At 42.5% G+C, this 19197-nt stretch overlaps 1 protein-coding gene across 1 annotated transcript; it reads right to left on the bottom strand.

Annotated features, from left to right (window-relative positions):
- Nucleotides 1-228: 228 nt before the first annotated feature.
- Nucleotides 229-18276, bottom strand: dvl2 (dishevelled segment polarity protein 2). Its single transcript, XM_015029265.1, has 15 exons — nt 17711-18276; nt 11176-11245; nt 9602-9756; nt 6519-6628; nt 6179-6308; nt 5835-5925; nt 5638-5707; nt 5404-5543; nt 5169-5245; nt 5010-5077; nt 4797-4931; nt 4244-4375; nt 2810-2986; nt 2435-2659; nt 229-1751 (listed from the first exon to the last, which is right to left on the bottom strand). The coding sequence occupies exons 1-15, from the start codon at nt 17869-17871 to the stop codon at nt 1201-1203; spliced, it is 2292 nt and encodes a 763-aa protein (XP_014884751.1). The 5' UTR covers nt 17872-18276; the 3' UTR covers nt 229-1200.
- Nucleotides 18277-19197: the final 921 nt, after the last annotated feature.

Raw genomic sequence — 19197 nt, 5'->3', positions numbered from 1 at the left:
TGAAAATGTCTAGTAATGCATACATTAACAAGTATATGTACAAGCTTCTGAATTTTAAGAATAATTAAATGTCTCTCTTGTCATTCTGACATTTAGCAAATGGAAATAATTTAGGCAAGACTTACTGACCTAAACCATAAACAAACCTTAGTGTGATTTAACCTCAGAACTTATGTAAATGTCAACATGTTTCCAGCCACATATGAATAAATCTAAACACACAAGACAGTGAGCTAGTATCAAATTTATTCTGAAAGGCACAAACAAAGATGGTGTTACGAGTTGAAACAGCGCCACACTGTCCATGTCACTCTCTCTGTAATGTTGACTCTTCATTTAGCACCTTAATATTTGGATTATACATGATTTATAAAGTCACGCATACAAAACAAAACAAAAAAAAAAATTGGTGAATAACGTGAGTCAATAACATAAAAAATAAGGATGAGGAGCTGTATCGCATTTAAAGAAATACACTGAATGTCATGAAAAGGTACCGCCATAAGCACGTGGTGTCACATTCAGAACAGGTCAGGAGTGATCCGATTCATTTCTTGATTCCCGCTGACGCGTTTGGACCTTTTTCCTTTCACATTGGAGCGCACGCTTTACATAGGAGCTGCGGATATTTATGTACAGAGAAGTTCATTGTCAAACAATGTGGAACAACATCTTATGTACCTGGAGTGTTTCACGTCTCAAAAAAGTAAGGCACTCATCAAAAAAAAACAACAAAAAAAAAAAAGAAACAAAACATACCATGCATTCAGGAGTGGATCCTTCTTCCAGTACATGGTGTACCTAGCGCCCTCTAGTGTTAAACTCTGTTCTGTGTGGCGCCAGGGAGGGCAGATCTGAGATCAGCGTCTCAAGCTGGCTCCTAACGCTGTGCTGAAACTTTGCTCCAAATACAGAAGAACCCGAACAGACGAGTCTTTCTGAACCGTTAAAGCTGTACTTTCTTTTTTTTTTTTTATTTAAGCAGAAACTAAACTTATCGGCACATTTAATCAAACCATATTCCATATCAGCTTGCTTTTTATTAATTTCTTCTGTAATTTTAAACCCTGTTTTACCTAATTTATAACCAAAGCCCCTTCCTCCGATGGGCGGCGTGAGCTCGCCAAGCAGAACCGTTCGATGACTTCACACGAATAACCGATCGACGCAAAGAAAAACAAAAACGAAACAGAAAGCAATCTACATGACGTCCACAAAGAACTCGCTGGGGTTGCCCATGGCCAGGTGGAACGACTGACGGGACGCGGTCAGCTCTGGAGGCACAGAGCCCAGGTCACGGGTGGGAGGGGCCCCGGGTGGGCCCCCCGGCGTGGAGGAGGGAGGAGGGGGCAGCGCCTGGTGCATGGGGGCCGCCGACAGCTGCTGCGGGTGCTGGAGAGCGTGGGCGGCCATGGCCGGGTGTGGGTGCTGGGGCACCATCATCAGCATCATGGGGTTGTAGGGCAGGATGCCCGGCGGGTACGGGGACATGTGGGGGGGCTGCGGCATCCGGTGGTGGTGGGAGCGCTGCGACGAGGCGTGGCTGTGCTCGCTGGGGGCCGACGAGCCGTGGCCGCGCCTCAGGCTGCCGCGGGTGGAGTACTCCGATTCGCTGCCGCTGCCGGAGCGCGACTCGGCGCCGCCGCCGTCTCCGGAGGGGGATTTCTCCCCCCCGCCCACGGTGCTGCCGGGACCCTTGCTGCTGCGCCGCCGCTCGCCCTCGCTCCTCGTCGAGCCGCTGCTTCGGCTCCCTGAGAGGAGGAGGAGGAACAGAGGACAGAAACCGTCTCACTTTACTGGTTCGTAACGTTGCTTTTTCCCCAGACCTAAATGTTCTTATTTCAGTCGGTTTGGGTCAAAAGTAGGAAAATTCTGTTGGGCGCTAATTTCCTAAGCTATTCAAAACTAGTGAAAATAAAAAAAATGCAAGTAAAATTTCTTACATTAAATGTCCCAGAGGTGCCAAAAATCAAGCCAGCTGGGATTTTGAGTAAATGGTTGGTTGATTTAATTGGTTTTTTTCTCAACGTGGGACTTTTTTTTTTTTTTTTTGCACTGGACAAATGTACTCAAATTAAATTTTAACATTTTATCCTACATTGAAAGCACGAGTTTCTGTGCATTTTTAACCACAGAGCCGCGCAGTACAGTTGACTGACAAAAAAATCTGCTTGATTTTGTAAACATGGAGGTTCAGGTTGACCTTTGATGACCCCAGGAAACATTTATTAATATTAAAACGATCGCGGCACAAACTAAACTCTTTGCTGCACAAAACATTTGACACTAATTCTGTTTAATTTGAAGGAGGAGGGGAGTCAAAAGTTAAAAACTGAGTCCATGATAGCTGAAGTTGAAGAATACCTAAAACGTTTATTTTTTATTTTTTTATTATTATTTTTTTTTTAAACGATTATAAACTATGTTTCGTCACCTTCGCTGTGCTGGCTGCCCGTGCTGCCTGGAGCGTAGCTGTAGCTGGTGAGTTCATGGTACGGAGGCGGCTGGCTGGAGTAGGGATGCGCTGCGTAGGGCTGGTAGGGGAAGGTGTGCATCACGGGCCAGGGGGAGGCGCCAGGGAGCGGCAGGGGGGCCAGGGTGTCCTGATCCGAGGCGCCGCTGGAGCCGTCGTTGTCATTCAGCGACAGGTTGGCCATGTCTGGGTGGGAAGTAGAAGGACAGAATAGATTTAACCCACCAACAAATTAATGAAGAGGAGTTTTACTCTTTTGAATATAAACCTCTGCTTATCAGAATATATGCCGTCTGTAATTTCCTTTGGATTGAGATTAACATTTCAGCGACTCACAGTTCTCACAGTCGCTCAGATCTCCGAACACGTAGTAGCACTGCTCGGAGAAGGTGATCTTGTTGACGGTGTGTCGGATGAAGCCGGCCTTCAGAAGGTTGCTGGCGTACTTCCTGGCTTCCCGGCGGTCCTGGAATCCCTCGATGTGGTGGAAGAGCCACTCCACTACGTCTGAGCCTGAAGGAGATGGAAACCAAGAGAGAGAGAGAGAGAGAGAGAGAGAAAGAGAGAGAGAGAGAGAGAGAGAGAGAGACGGGTTCTCAGTGACACCCAGGAAATAAATGAAACATTTATCTCAGACAGTAACGGACAGGAGGTTGAAATCAGCCTGTTTCATCCGGTTCAAAGTCTTCATGCAAATTTCTCGGGAAAACAGAGCGTCTTCAGTCAGAGGCTTCTTCAAATTCACTGTGTTACCGACCGCTACAGCAGCCACCACTACACACGATAACTCTCTTATACGAGTTACACCAACATTTAATTTACCTCTGGGATCTATAAAGTAGTTTTCAATTTGAATTTGAATTGACTTTAATTGAAAACTGGTTTTGGATTGGACAAAATTTAAGATTTAAGAATAGCTTTGCCACAACGCTTCCAGAAAACATCCAGCCACACACAGTCAAAAGTATGAGGTTGAGGCGCTACTTGTTTGATGTTTGGCTAAATATTAGTGGAATGCCTTCAAGTCTTGACTGGATGTATGATGTTGACCTCTACATTAGAGAAAACCCACAGTGAATTTAAACCCTAAACGTTGTGTAATCAGCAAGGGTGCACTGATTGCAGTTTTCTGACCGATCACAGCGATTTAAAAAGCCTGACCTGCCGATTTTTTTTTAAATATCTTGATGCTCTCAGGTGTTATAAGGTCACAACACACCTTCCATGTTCCACTGTTATTTTATTGAAAATAACTGAACGTTTTCTGTCAGTCAGCTCTCCCATTGCAGAGCAAATGGGGCACCAAAAATAAGTTAGAAAAACATCAGATGAAATTATACCATTGCAGACAATCATAAACACCCAGAGTATAAAATAGTGAAGCATGTTGTTCTAAGGCAACTTCACAATCCCAAAATAAAGTTGAGGGACTCCACAGTAATTTGTCTTCAATGTCTCTAAGCTGCAGGATTTTACGATATAAACAAGTCAGATAAAATAAAAACAAAATTCAAAATAAAAAGCACCACATTTGGGCTAATGTGTAGATTTTGTAATTACTGCTTGTGAGTCAGTTTGCAGGTGATTCCAATTTGGCGCATGTTTCCAGCCAGAACAAGTATTTCCATTCGTAGGATTGGGATTTTTCCCTCCCTCCCACAGGTCACACGGTTTTAATTCTGGGAGCATAATGGCTGCCCTGTATCCCCCAGAGAGCCACAGAGAGCTGAGGTTTTCCTGCAGGAGTCTCTCTTTTTCTTTTCTTCTCACCCAGGAAGGCGTTGGGGATGGTGATTTTAAGCCACATGCGATCCCTGACCTCCAGTCCCGACTCCGGTGAAGCCATGGCCTTGGCGACGGACGCCATGTCAGAGTGGAGCGACAAGTTAAAGTCGTCGAAACCTGGAGGGAAACAGAAGCACACAAAGCTTTACAATTTCAAAATCCAAGCATGCTGTATTGATCCCGAAAGGGAAATGAAATGCCACCAGTCAGGATCACTTTACTTTCCCATATTTTCAAATTGTCGCTATCACACAACATCTTGATGAAATAAACTGCAGTTTGCAGTCGTAACGAGACGTAAATGTGTAAAAGTTCAACAGAAGCTAACACAAACCCAACCAGACTCAGTCAGATCAAAACCAAGAGGAGAAGCATATCAAAGCATCTAGCACTTATCACACAGACAAACAGAAAGAGGTAAACAGGATTTTTGGGCTAACGTCATTAAAAAGATAAAAGATGAACGGAAACAAAGTCAGCAGAACTTGCGTCATTCCGAACCTCGTCTGGCTAAAACTAAGTTGAAAAGCAGACTCACGTTCAGTCTCGGTGACGGAGGAGGAGGAGGTGATGGTGCTGAGGGAGGAGCTGCCCGGATAGGGAGGGTAGGCCCCGGTCATGGCCACAGAGTGGCTGACCCAGGCCGCGGGGTCGATGGGTCGGATCGGCTCATCTGGCAGAGGAAGAGGAGGAAGAGCTGACCGACTGGGGCGTTTGTCTACCGGAGGACCTGAGGGGCTCGTGTACTCACTGCGAGGCAGCGTGAAGTAGCCCTGAGGGGCCGGGTCCCAGCACTTGGCCACCGTCAGTATGATGGGTCTGCCAAAGCAAAAAAAAAAAAAAAAAAAAACAGATCAGTTCACGTCCGAGGCAGAACCGGAAGCATGCGGACTGGAAATCAGCGACTCACCCTGGTTTGTGTACAATCTCTCTGAGAACTCGCACCGCGTCGTCGTTACTCATGTTCTCAAAGTTGATGTCATTCACCTTCGACGGCAAAAAAACGTTTATTGAAATACTAAACAGTGTTGCAGATTCATCTATTCTGCTTCTTTTTTTTTTTATTATTATTCAAGGTTTACAACACAAAATAGTAACAGAAGCAGCCGTGCCGAAGCATCAATGCATCATTCGTCCCTGCAGACCTGCAGCAGCATGTCTCCGGGTTCGATGCGTCCGTCCGCAGCCACAGCCCCGCCCTTCATGATGGAGCCGATGTAGATGCCGCCGTCCCCCCTTTCGTTGCTCTGGCCCACAATGCTAATACCAAGGAAGTTGTACTTCTCTGCATTGTTGAGACATCAGAGCGGGTCTTTAAAAACGAGCTAAAGAGTGTGTTTTGTCGTTCAACTAAAATATTACTACCGCCGAGTACCGACCCATGTTGAGCGTGACAGTGATGATGTTCAGGGACATCGTGGAGTCCGTCACGCTGCTGAAGGACGAGGCCTGACGAACGAATTGATTCAATTACTGTGTTAAACTTTTAAAAAGTTCAAACCATGTAAAAAAAAAAGAAAAGAAAGAAACAAAACACTAAATTTGCAGGAGAGGGTGTCGGAAATGCTTGTTGTACCCTTTCCAGCCGCGGGGGGCGCTGTTTCCTCCTCCGACGGTGTCGTTTCAGTAGCCTGGAGGCGGTGCTCTGCTCTGTGGCGCTGCTGAACCTACAAGTTTACAGATCAGGAAAAAAGGTCAGCAGGAAGGCGACATCCTCTCCTCAACTGGGCTGCAACTCGGAGAAGAAAACGGAAAAGCAAGAATACAAACAAACTAAAGCTACTGAGATTTAGCAAAAGTTGTGCAAAGTTAGAATCTGATCAAAGTTTCCTTTCTGATCTTCTCCTTTTGTTTCTATAAAGATGTTGATCCAGACTGTGTATTCGGATTGTCACAATAGTTTCGTCCTTCGTCTTTCACCTGCTCATGGTGTCGTCATCCTCAGAGTCACAGAAGCTGGTCGTGTCCAGCTCGCTGCTCATCACTGTGCTGGAGCTCTCGTACCCTGCCAGGTGGCGCTCCAGGCGGCTCTGGCCGTTCATGCGGGGCCCTTGAAAATAAACAGAAAACGGGAGAAATCATGCCGGATGAAGTTTCACCTTTTCCTGTTTTCCCTTTGCCGAGTGGAAAACATTCCACAGTCGAACATTGCCTGATCCTATCTGCCAGCGCTTGGAAGGGTGGAGGCGCGCCAGGTCTGGATAAAGCTCCGTGATAATGGATTGTTTTTTTGTGAGCGCGGTGATGTGCGGTTTCTCACCGTGCTGATCCACGCCCTCTCTGTGGCGGGGTCTCTCCCTCCTGAAGGAAACCACGGACTCGGTTTCAGTCTGATCGTCCAAAGTCTCCACGCTGCCCGTAGCGTTGGGACTGCAGAGAGCAAAACAGACATTCGATATCGGAACCGTTTTCTGTGATCACTGTAAAATTTGCGGATGCCCCTGCGCTTCTTTGAGGATTTTTTTTTTTTTTTAAAGCTCAATGAACCGTTTCGGGTCACGAATGATGAGATTGAGATTATTTTATCTTATTTTTTTAAAACACAGCATGCCTGACGGTCAGCTTTTAGTTACAGGCAATGATCCAGTTACCTGTCACTTCAATGAAGTTTTTCACGTCTGATACCAACACCTGATATGATCTCATATTACAATGAATCCAGAAACTAAAGCAGTCATCTCCCGTGGCTTGAATCTCCTGAGAGGATCGGATAACCGCAGATCCATCGGCAGCTCGGTTATAAGTGCTGTTTTGGTATTACAATGGAGGCGAAACCTGATTCCAGGCACAAAGGCAAATGTTGTGCCAAATGTTAAACCCATGCAGGTAATTCCATCATTGTGTGAAGAGGGATCCATTATCTTCCACTTCACTCTTTGATGCCTCCCCTGGTGTGATTTCAGGCGTGTCCCACCGGCAGTGGTCCTTCATTAAGAAACGCTCGTGAACTGAGCGCGATCAAAAACACTCGAGTTGTTGGTGCAAATGAGACGCGTTACTCTCTGGTTCCAATCCATCTACTCCAGAGGGAAGAACCGATCTGGGAGTGATGTCACGCCCAACTTACCGATCTTCCAGTTACGAGCTGGGGAACCAGTTGCATATGCGCTCGGTGATCAGGCCGTCTGACACGGTGCCCTTGGTCACAGCGCAGCTCAGTTCAAGTTTTAAATTGTACCCCAAAAAAAAAAAAATCTAATGACATGGTTAAATTCTCCATGTGCTCTCCAGCTTCCTGTATTTACATTTTGCTCCCCCACCATGAAAAGACTACAAGTTAACAAATCTGTTATCTGATTCGGACCAACGTAAACAAGCTAGGTGTGAAAACGTCTCTTAAACGTCTTCGGACTTTTTAAAGGATTGTTAAGAATTGGGATAGAGAGGAAATTCTTTCTAACAGAAATATTCACTCTGTCACTGATCTGCAGATTTATGATATACTCTGGATATACTCTGTTTAGACTTGACAACTGTTTAAACTTTAAATACTGCTTTAGTACATATTTTGCTAATAATAGAACGTGTCCTCCGATTTAGAGGAAGATCCTATAAATCACATGCTCCTTTTTGTTCTTTTTCCCCAACACTGGTTTATTTGAAGGAAGAAATCGAGAACAGCTCAGACTAATAGTTGTCCTCTAAACGAGAATATGTAGAAAAATAAAGAGGGTAACTAGAAAACAGCACCTTGCTTCTGCATGTTAGCAATGAAAGAAATCATCAGTTTCTCAAACACTTATTATGTTTGTTTCAACATCACAGCTAAATAATGAGTTTTATAGATAAATGCATTATTTGACGACAAATCCCTAACTAAAAAAAGCCAACAGTTGTGAGATTTCTCGCACTGCAATAATCTTTTTCGAATGCGACTCTTCTGAATTTGGTCGTTATTGTTCCGCTAAAGCCTCCAGGACTTTCCTTCAGAGGCACGTTTGGAGCGCCGTTCAGCAACGGCTTTCTAAAGTCTAAATCCGTTTTAAACGTAATCTTCAGCTCCAAAACCAATCATATGACTGGCTGAATGTGGGAGCTGTGTGAGTAAACCTGCTTATGTTTACCTCAGCTGGTTTTTAGACACCTTAAAGCTCGCTGTTACAAGGACTACTGGTGTGCAGCGAAGCCAACGCAGAGAACTCGACTTTTGTTGAACTATTTTCTTTAGTTGTAGTCTAATAGTCATAATGTCCACCATTCAGAAATGTGCAAACAAAATCAAGCCCATATGTCTTTTATTCAGTTCTATTAAACACAACACCAATCACATTTATTGACATGATGTGATAAAGATGCATGGAAAGTCTTTTAATAAAAGAGTTTAATTGCAGGAATCTCACAGTGAAAAGATGTAGAAAACTTAACCCTTTATTATGAGTTTATTTATTTAGCAGGAGTAAAAAAAAATTATATGAAATACTTAAGAAAACCCCTGCAATTAATAGCCGACCTGCTGTCAGTACTGAAACACAGCAGAGCTCATTTTTCTTTCAGCATTTTTGCTAACTTTGAAAACATTCACCGCGCTTAGGGCCTGCTAAATCAATTTTTCTGAACAAACTGAAAAACACTAATTTACGTGGTTTCTTTGTAAACTCTCAGTTGAATAAAGTTCGACACCCGTGTTGAAATGTTGTTTATCGTTACAAATACTTCACGTATTTAAGACGTTCATATTCAGACTCTTATTTTGAAGTGGTTGAAAACTATTCACATTGTCCACCTCTAAGGACAGAAAGATTTTTTTTTTTTTTGTCATGAATGCTCCTAAAATAACTGGCTTATATGGTTGTCATGGAAACGCGTTGATCCAAATACGCCCCTGCTGGCCAGAGCACTACAACAGAGAGTTTTGTTGAATTTAACCTATAACTGAGAATGGTTACATTTTTAATATGAACTTTTTAAATAATTAAAATTAACACACATTTGCTTTTCTTGCATAATAAGTTATTGCATCTTTTAAGAGTGGCTTAAGAAATGGGCCACTGAGCGTATAAGCATGAATTTTAAAAAAATGTCCCAGGCACATTTAATTTAACTGGGAGTAAAAATAAACCGTTGCACCAGAGATTTTCTAAAAAAAAAAAAAATTAATTAATTAATTAATTAAGTAACTGTGAGCGTCCTCAGTATAGACAACAGGGGCTTCAGGTAAGATCAGTTACAAGATCTCTGCAGTATTCCTGCAGGAACCCGATACAGAGAGCGTGAGCTGCTCAAGAGTTTCTCTGTCAAAGTTTACACCAAACTTTAAGTCTGGAAACCCTTCATGTCCAGCATCCAGGTCATGTCCTACAGGGTTTACTGTAGAGTAAATGAGAACAACTGTGCTTTGCTTACTGGAAGGAGGGTGGTCTGGAGTCCCCGATGCCCCCTGTCCTCTCTGCAGGTGGGGGTGGCAGGGGCGGTGGAGGTGGTGAAGGCTGGGCGGTTGTTTCCACAGGGGGCACCACCGCAACTGGAGGCTCTGCAACGGGAGTCTCCGAAGACACCAACTAAGAAAAGAGAGAGAGACAAACGGAACAAGTGGCGATGAGTTAGAGACAGGACGTGCAGGATGGCAAAAAAAAGAGAAAATAAACCTATATGTTGAAGCTGAAAGCGAGAGGAGTGGTTGAGAAATTCAGAAGACTGAAAGGAGGAGGAGGAGGAGAGCGGAGGTAAAAGAAACGTCTACCATGTCAATTACTTTGACATAGAAACACTCGACTCTTTTCAGACAAACGTCTCAAGGGCAAACTGAAACGCTATCCCACACTTAACCCGTCTCCCTTCATTATCCAGGAAAACTGGCCACACACACAAACAGCAACAATCAGGATGAATGCCGCGCAGCCTCGGATTACAAGGCGCATGAAACACACAGACAGGAAGGGAGTGAGACTGAAAAATGGAGGGATAAAAAGTTTCAATCCAGAGGTCTCATCACTTTGACGCCGCGCAGGCGCTCGGCGTGCTCAGAAACACATTACGGCGTATTAGTGTCACGAATTTTAAAACGTTGACAGTAAAGAGTTTCCTGTAAATGAGCTCCGTCTGTAGAAACAATCCCAAATGATGAGCAACATGTGGACAGACGTCCCTGCATGGAAAGACTTCAGGGATTCCTGCTCCAGTCTGCAGATCACATATCAGCTCCTCTGCTCTCCAACCTTTGTTCTCCTTTTCCTTTCATGTTTTTTTTTTTTTTTTCTTTTTTCTCCTGCCTCGATCTTATGCACTTAGCAGATGCTCTGGCCCCCAGACCTGCGTTTCTGGGCCAAGCCTTGGTGTTCTGTCTTTGTTCGGATCCAAGTCGCAGGGTGGGGTGAAACAGCTGGGACTTCCACCAGAGAAAAGGAAAAGTATTACAACAGTTGTTTTGGCAAATCGCTGTACTGTAAGCGTTCACAGGCCGTGCGACACGGAGCCAGAGCTGGAGCATCATCGGACAAACGGGGGGCCTTTCTTTATGTCCAGCAGGTAGGAAGCAGCTGTGCTCTGCCAATGGAAGACGTTTCACTGGAGTTAATTAGTGACGAAATGTGAAGAATATGTGGACTTTATACTAGACTCAAAGGGACTGCAGCATAACTTCGATACCAACAGTTCAGACTCTTCCACGAAATCAAAAACTCACTTACTGCAATGTTCAGATTCCTTCCTCCTTCCCCTGGACGAAACTAAAAGATTTAGCTCTGATCACATTTCTGTTGATTTCCATCCATCCATTGTTTAAGTGGAGATCCTAAAACCCTCTTTTCTCTTCTCAAGTTGAGGAACTTCTTCATAAGCCAGATGAGAAATGTAACTTCTAAGCACCGAGTGTACATATAACACAAAAGCCTTCACGCAAAATTCAGAACTATTTGAATAAAAGCCAACATGTGTAGAAAATTGTCAAAGAAATAAAGAACAAGTTTACATCTTCTTACCCACGACACCACTCTGCCGTTAAAACAAGGCAACTTGGCGCCATCGTCGGAAATCTCTTCCTTCACCACCCTGGAGAAAGAGAAAAGGAGAGGAGAGGTTCAGGAAGCATAAACTGCTCTGTTTTCACAACACTGGTGACGGATGAATGTGATCTCACAGTAGCACAGCTGAGCGGAGGAACATGTTGCTCAGAAGGAGAACAGTGAAAATGTAGGGAGTCAAAGAGTCGACACGTTCAGATAAATGCGTTTGTCTCAAAGCAGGAACACGCGAAGTGAAAACATGACGGTGATTCTTCTTGCAACGTCTTTCCTTTGGGGCAGCGAACATCCATCCATCCATCCATCCATAGATCGATCCATCCATCCATAGATCCATCCATCCATCCATAGATCCATCCATCCATCCATAGATCCATCCATAGATCGATCCATCCATCCATTCATAGATCCATCCATCCATTCATAGATCCATCCATCCATCCATAGATCCATCCATCCATAGATCGATCCATCCATCCATAGATCGATCCATCCATCCATCCATAGATCCATCCATCCATCCATCCATAGATCGATCCATCCATCCATCCATAGATCCATCCATCCATCCATCATATTTACCGGCAGGCACGACGGTCTTGATGCACGTTTGCTAAAGTATTACCAAATATTACACTCAGGCACTCTTTGCAATTACAATATTGCACACACTGAAGGTGGAATAATGACTAGTTTGATACATTGTGAAGCTCAATCTGAAACATCAAATGTTTTATTTATTTATATTTTATTCAAGCTGTGCAAATAAACAATAACAAAGCAGGGGAACCGGTGGAAAAATACCAATTTTCCCTCGTCAGGAATGACCACAAACACGTGATGTATGATTGTATGATTTGTTCTTAGAATTTAGATCCAAGATGAAGCAAGGCAATAAAATAAACACGCAATATTTTAATGAAACAAAGCTGTAAGGTTTGTATTTCTTTTTTTTTTTTTTCTTTTTTTTGCCTTAATTTGATGTCATTTACAATTTTCTGTTTCCAGAAACCAGCAAAAGAGTTGAAACACTGGGTTTCTTTAAATCAGAGCTGCTTTTGATAAATAATACATTGATCAATATATTTGATCTGCTTTATTTCTGTTCTGTACAAACACAACTCCATGTTTCAATGAGATTTATCTGGATAAACGAATGTAAAATAAAATTAAAAACATTGTTTGAATACCCAATTCGCTGTCAGGAATTCCTGAAATCAGCTCAAATGTGTTAATACCTGTAGGAAGCTTCTCCAGAGGAACATAAAGCACTTTTTTTTTTTTTTTTTTTTTACAATAAATGAATTGGTCATTTTATTGGTTTTGCAGAGGCGTCAGACGGGAAGCGGCAGGACTGGTCGTGACCGTAGCCGCTATGAACAATGCATGTTGTCCTAAAGGAGGCTGCGGCTTTCACAAGCATCCCAGAAACAGCCTGGTGCCGCGCTAAAAATATGCTTCTGGTCTATTTCTGATGGAAGATGTGTCGAGCTGCACACAGCAGGCGAGGCAGACGGGCAGCCGGACAGCAGCGGCGCTGAACATACGGAGAGAAAAACATGTCAAGCAAACTAACTTCATGCAGCCGCTAAAATATCCCACAGGTTTCCTTTGATTTTTGTAAAAAAAAAAAAAAAAAAAAAATTCAAAACCCCGAAAAACGGGCCAAATCAGTCAGGAAACGTTAGAAAATAAAAATCCACAATCAGAGAAATTAACAAGTAACATTCCTTTTTTTTTGGTTGTCTTTCTTTGGAAGTTTTTGTGCCCTGATCAACTTGAAATCACAAGTTTACCAAATAAAAAGACAGACATTTTTTTGTTCTCCCACACTGTCTGAAGTTAAATCAGGAGCTTTTCTTGCTTTAAGTTAGCAAAAATTACCACATTCATTTCTATTTGCTAACTGGGATAAATAATTTTGGGTAATTCCGACATAAAACAAGAAAGGTTTGGTTTGATTTAACTTCAGACTGAGAAAAAAGAAGGTGAATGTGTCTTTATTTGTTGTACGTAAACTTCTGGTTTCACATCTATATGCATTAGATCTATACAACTAAAAGAAGCTGCTTGCAAATATCAAAAGGCTCAAACACAGAACCCGCAGTGCGTCCACCTCTGTCCCATCAGAGACAAAAACATCATTTGTGAACTTTCCTGCGACACAACGCGATTATTCAAATATTTTTCTCAGACAGGATTACAAAGAGAGAGCCTCTCAGCCGATATGCAGCCCATTTAGTTGAGAATCAGTCGGCCTCCGCTGGGCTTTTGAAAGCAGCTGTTGAGTGCCGGTTTAGAGAGTGTCAGCATAAAGCCAGCTTGTTGTGGGAACTGGTGGGAATCTGCAGCAGGAAGCTGGAAGACAGTATTTGTGGACCGCCGGGTGTCGGTCCACAAATGTTTCCTTCATTTATTCAACATTCATATGTCTTCATACACAGTCAGCAGCAGCCGTTATGCAACAGTTTTTCCTTCTTTACTGTTTAGTCTAATCAAACAAGTGAAAACTGCTTCAGACAATAAAACGGGCATAAGCATGCACGTCTGAGAAACACATGATTCCAGTCTTTAAAAGTATTAAAATCCACTCCGCTGCCGTTCTCCTAGTCCCCTGCAGCCATTACATTCCTCCCTCTCAACAGCATCAGTTTTCTAATAATTAATCTTCCTGAAACGGCTCCCTGATGCTCTCCCTGAGCGCAGAAGATCCAGAGACTCCAACCGAGCTCCGCTCTCCCCCCGCCTTGTAGACGACGACCCAGACGACGCAGCAAATGGCTGGGATCCCTCCCCTCGTGGTCCAGCGCCGGTTCTGGATCCCCCTCCTCCCCTCCGCCACACACGAGGCTCTGGCCGACAGCTGGCCTCGTACCAGGGCAAATGAAAACACACACTCCTCTCCTGGGTCGACGAGAGAGGAGGGGGAGGGAAAAAAAAAAAATCCCTGCTTCGACTGGACAGCTGACTCGGGAACTGTGTTTGAATTTTTTTCGTCTGAGCTCAGTTGGAGACGTTCGGATGAGTGAATCAGAGCCGGCAGGCGGGTTTGAAGTGGGAGGTGGTTTCTACGGCTGATTCTGAGTTTCCGTACTCCGCTGAGTGGGTCGCCCGCTATGTGCACAAACGGTAGTCCAGAGTCAAAAAAGGTTATGTAACGTCGAGTAACAAAGAGGAAATTTGTCAGTGTTTAACCTGGCTGGTCGTATCATGATATTAGCGTTTCATATCAGTCGATATCGATATTTTTTTGTTTGTTTGTTTGTTTTAAATATCTGAAATATGGCGTGATCGCTTCCGTTTTATCCGTAGTTTTTATTTCATGCCTTTCTTCTTATTTTTTAAGCAGTTATGAGGCTGCTGCTGTGCAAGTTACTCAACAAACTGTTGCTAGGTAACCAAAGAGTGAGCGAGCGGTTGCTAGGTAACCGTAGAGTGGGTGAGTTAGTTGATGGCACCTGCCTTTCTTAGTTGGTCCGTGAAAGGTTCAGCCTCTAAAGCCTACATCCCCCAGAATGCAGTGTGGTTCTGTATTGCAGTTCAGCGAATATTCTACATACTGAATACTTTATCAGATGCACAATCTATTTTTATCACGACAAATCATAAAAATACTCAAAAGGCAGACCATACGGGTAGACTGCGACCAAAGGTGACATAAGTAACATTCAAAGTGATTTAAAGTGCTCTGAAAGCCTTTTTATTTGATAAAGCCAATATTTCCAAGAGCTGCAGAACATATCCAAGAAAAACATAAACGTGCACAATAATGATATCGTAATGATAGTCTAGTATATTTCAGTTGCTGTGTCTTTGTTACCTGCGTCTGATTAAAATAGCAGTCCCAGCTGGATTAACTCTTACTACCCTCAATGTTCACATTTTATTTAGACGATAGTACAAACTGTAAACAACAAATCATTACATTTTAAGGACCAAGAAGAAGATGTCTGAAATAAAACAGCTGTTTCAAATAATAATTTATACACTTTGTTTGGATAATGTCATTAAACCTTCAAAAAAAAAAAAAAAAGTTTTTTGGCTGTCCAGCTATTTAGAATAAATATCAATGTATTGACTTGCAGCAGTCTAAAACAGTCAACTTAATTATGTTGGAAAATTACAGCGACAGATAACACTCTGCTGTGAGAAACAGAAATCCAATGTTTTTGTCCGAGAAAACATGGACGTTCATGGACATTCTGCGTCTTCAACTCGAGTTTTACCAACCAACGGCTCAACATAGAGTCCCAGCTAAAAAAATAAAAAATAATAGAGGAAAAACCAAAACAAAAGAGGTAATTTATAAAACTCTGGGTATGTTTACGTTGTCAGCAGGGATTTTTACAAGTGCAGCAGTAAATAAACCTCTGGTGTAGTTGACGGAATGCCTCGGTCTGGTGCATAATCACAAAATCCTGTGATGGGTCAAAAATCACAGCCACAAACACACTGAATAACGGCAGTGACCACAATTCAAAAACTCAGAGTGACTGGAAAATTGGGATGATAAAAAAAGAATGAGAAGACAGAAGGATATTACGTCATGTTGACGTAGGGTTGTAATCAAAGCTACAACCAAGAGATTCTAAATTAATCAGATTTACTTTAATACCTCCTTCTGCAGTGTTTCTCAAACCTTTCTGGATTTTATATTTTAAAAAAAAATTGTGCAACAAAGCAACACAAAGCAGCGGATAATTGTGAAGCAGAATCAAAAAGACGCATGGTCTTCTAAAATTGTTGAAGATGAAAATCTGAAAAGTTTGTAAGGAGCCACACTGAACAGTAGCTTGCTGTACTTTCTAAAAGTGTGGAGGGTTTATTTCCCCATCAACAGAGATGACTGAAAAGCATTCCCCCCACAGCATGATGCTGCCACCTCCGTGTTTTACTGTGGAGATGTTCTGCTGAGGATGGCGTGCAGTGTGACGTTTCCCAGCATGCATCATGTTTTGGTTAAAAACTTCCATTAAGGTCTCATCTGACCGGGACACCTTCTTCTGCATCTTCTCCCAGCTGAATACAAATACACATTTTTCATGTTACTTATAACAGATTTAACAAACCGCGTATAATCGTCTTTATATTTCACAATTGCACACCTATATTAATATTTGTTTAGGTCCTGATATTGAAAAACATTTAGCTCGGGTATTGTGATGATGTGCCCAATCTATGAGGGTATATCTATTCAGTCCAATTCTGTGTTTTGTGTACTGAGCGATGTCATGCCTCATTATTTATTTCACGTTATATTTAGAAATCCTAATTGCACTTTCTGAACCATTTGAAAGGTTTGTCGTCATTTTTTTTCAATGTTTCACCAAGATAGTCAAGCTGTTGTTTTTCATCAATTTCAGTTTCTTTATTATTTACTTCACATTTGCCGTTATACTCCTAATTGCGCTGACTGAACAAATTAAAAGTTGTGCTGCTTATGTTGACCAAGCTTGTGAATCTAATTGTGTGTTTCAGTGTGTTGTACTGGTGCAGAGTTATCAAATAAATTTGTAATTCAGTACATTCATGTACGTGTTTGAAAAAAAAAAGTTTCAAGTCGAGTCAAAATCATCAGATTATTGGATCGTATCGGATGATCCTAAACCACAGATATCTGTATCGGTATCAAAAGTGAAAAAAGCAGATTGGTATTTTTTAGCACATATACTATTACAAAATGTCATTAATTTTATGGTCGTCATATGAGAAAATTATTTATTTATTTTTATAAAAGGACGTATGAATAATCTCCTTCTGTGTGGGGAGTGCCAAGTCTACCTAGACTTAAAGTAAAGCAATCTTGCACAATCGCAAGCTTGAATTCGGGTTTGCCTCTGCAGCCCTGGTGCCATCCAACATGGGGGGAAAAAAAACATCCAAAACTACAATGCATTTAACTGAAACCCTGAGGGTCTCACCGGGTGAATAAACCACAAACACACATTCCTCTGCAGGAAAATGCACAGCAGCCACACAGGGGGAGAGAGAGAGAGAGAAAAAAAGAGGATTAATTGATAGAGGAGACAGCTATTTCTCAGAGAGGGTCAGGAGAAAGCCAGGGAATGAAAGGATGGCTGGCAGGCCAAAGTGTTGAAGAGGTAGGGAGGAGGGGGAGAAAACCCTGGCTTCAGTCCTGAAGGAAAGAAAAGGCAAGGATTTCACCAGATGATGGGCTGAGGGAGGAAGGAAGGGAGGGAGGGATGAGGATTAGGGCACAGAAAAGCAGCAGGAACAGGGAATGTTTCCCATTGTAATGATGATGTTTAGTGAGAAATGTCCCAACCTGAAGAAGCAACTTTTAAGAATATATTTTTTAATTTATTCTCCCTGCAGCTACAGTTGGAAATACCCCTCCGATCTCTAATTTGGTTCAAGTTTAAGTGCCTGCTCCTGCCCTCAGACACTACTTGTGAATTAAGACTACATTTCGTGGCTTTCCTGCTTGTGCAATGCACCAAAAGCATTAGAGAGGAAAATCAGAGCAGCTCACCCAAAGTCTTGGTCCATAGACTTGAAAAAGAATTTGTAGTTTGGCTTGTTGAGGACCTGTTTGAAATCCAGCAGGGTGATATTTTCTGCAGCTATGGGGATCTTCACCAAGTACGGGGTCTCCTCTTCGTCGATGTGATAGATGATTTTGGTCTCCGCCATCTCGGCGCTGGATAAAAGCTGGACGTTTTCCCGGAGAGAGACAGGCTGCGAGGGAGCCGAGGTAGCGTTAACTTTGTTGGGGACTCAGCTAGGTAGCTAACGAGATGCAGCGCTGACGGGACGGGACGGGGCCGCTGATATTTTTCAGCCCGAGCCCACGGACACAAAGCGCTGGAAAGTCCTCGCTCTAAACCTCCGTGGACGACTTCACGCTCGCGCCGACGCTCCTTCCCTCCGTTACCGAGGGGCAGAAAACGGCAAACACGCTACATCCACACGGCTAAAACTTCCAGCAACTTTTCCCCCAACAAAAACATAAAGAGGAGGGGGTTGGGGGTGTCGAAAAACTTTTTCACCGCTTGTTGCAAGCCAACGCGGCGTGTGACGTAAAGACGTTGCCCCCCTCCCTCCCGCCAGGTTTTTTTTTGTTGTTTTTTTTTTTTTACGTGCTGTCCCAGCCATGCTCCCTCTACCAGGTAGGGAGTTCAAGGAGTGCCAGGTATATTTAAAAGAATTATGTTCCTTAAAACAGACTGGTTTTAGAATAAGGTTATGTAAAGTTTATATTAGTAATAAGCAAATTCTCTTTAAAAAAATTTAAATAAAAAATGAAAAAGATGGCGTATGAAGGTGAAGAAATCCTCAGGTATAGTGGAAGGCTAGTAATTAATTCAGGGGTGTTCAGAAATTTTGTCCATTTTTTCTTAATTAAAGAAGCCAAAATTCAATTTAATGTGTTTTATTTGATCTTTACCTGCTCTGCAATGAGCTAAACAGACAATATTTAAATAAAACAATGTTTGATTTTTACAGAAAAGAATCACAACTTTAAGTTTGAGCACACAAGCAAGGAATTTGACTGGGATTCTGCTTTGCTCCAAATGAAGACATTTGTAACACTGTTAAAAGCAAAACAAATATAAACATCTGTAAATCATTGTGGCAAAGACTTTGGTATGTTTGTTTTCTTATTGCAAATCAGGCATGCAACTTTTCTACTGTGACCAGATCAGAAAATGGCTCACTCTTTCCTTCAGAACAATTGCTGTAAATAACCACGATTAATCAAAAGCCGCATCTATGTCTGATTTAGAGTAGAATTTGCTGGATGTTTGTGGTCCTACCTACTTTGAACCACAGCCAATTCATTCACAACTGCCACTATTACTTTTTTTGTTTCAAAACTTTTGCTATATTGATCAAAATACAGATAGTTTGATAAGATTATGTACTTTTGATCATTTTTGTCTTCAAGTATTTTATATGCTTTACAACTAAAGAAAGAGAACTATGTCACTGAATCTCATTCAAAGTCTGTGGACATAA

Source organism: Poecilia latipinna, unplaced genomic scaffold (assembly GCF_001443285.1).
Source record: "Poecilia latipinna isolate Pla-1442-1.1 unplaced genomic scaffold, P_latipinna-1.0 Scaffold149, whole genome shotgun sequence".
NCBI lineage: Eukaryota > Metazoa > Chordata > Actinopteri > Cyprinodontiformes > Poeciliidae > Poecilia > Poecilia latipinna.
Note: the sequence above shows the minus strand (reverse complement) of the source record. Positions and strands in the feature narration are given on the sequence as shown.

Coding starts and splice junctions, on each gene's coding strand:
- dvl2 (XM_015029265.1), bottom strand. CDS start 17,871: ATGGCGGAGACCAAAATCATCTATCACATCGACGAAGAGGAGACCCCG. Junction 4,932..5,009: donor CTACTTCACGCTGCCTCGCA/GTGAGTACACGA, acceptor TTCCTCTGCCAG/ATGAGCCGATCCGACCCATC. Junction 1,752..2,434: donor GGGCAGCCAGCACAGCGAAG/GTGACGAAACAT, acceptor TCCTCCTCTCAG/GGAGCCGAAGCAGCGGCTCG.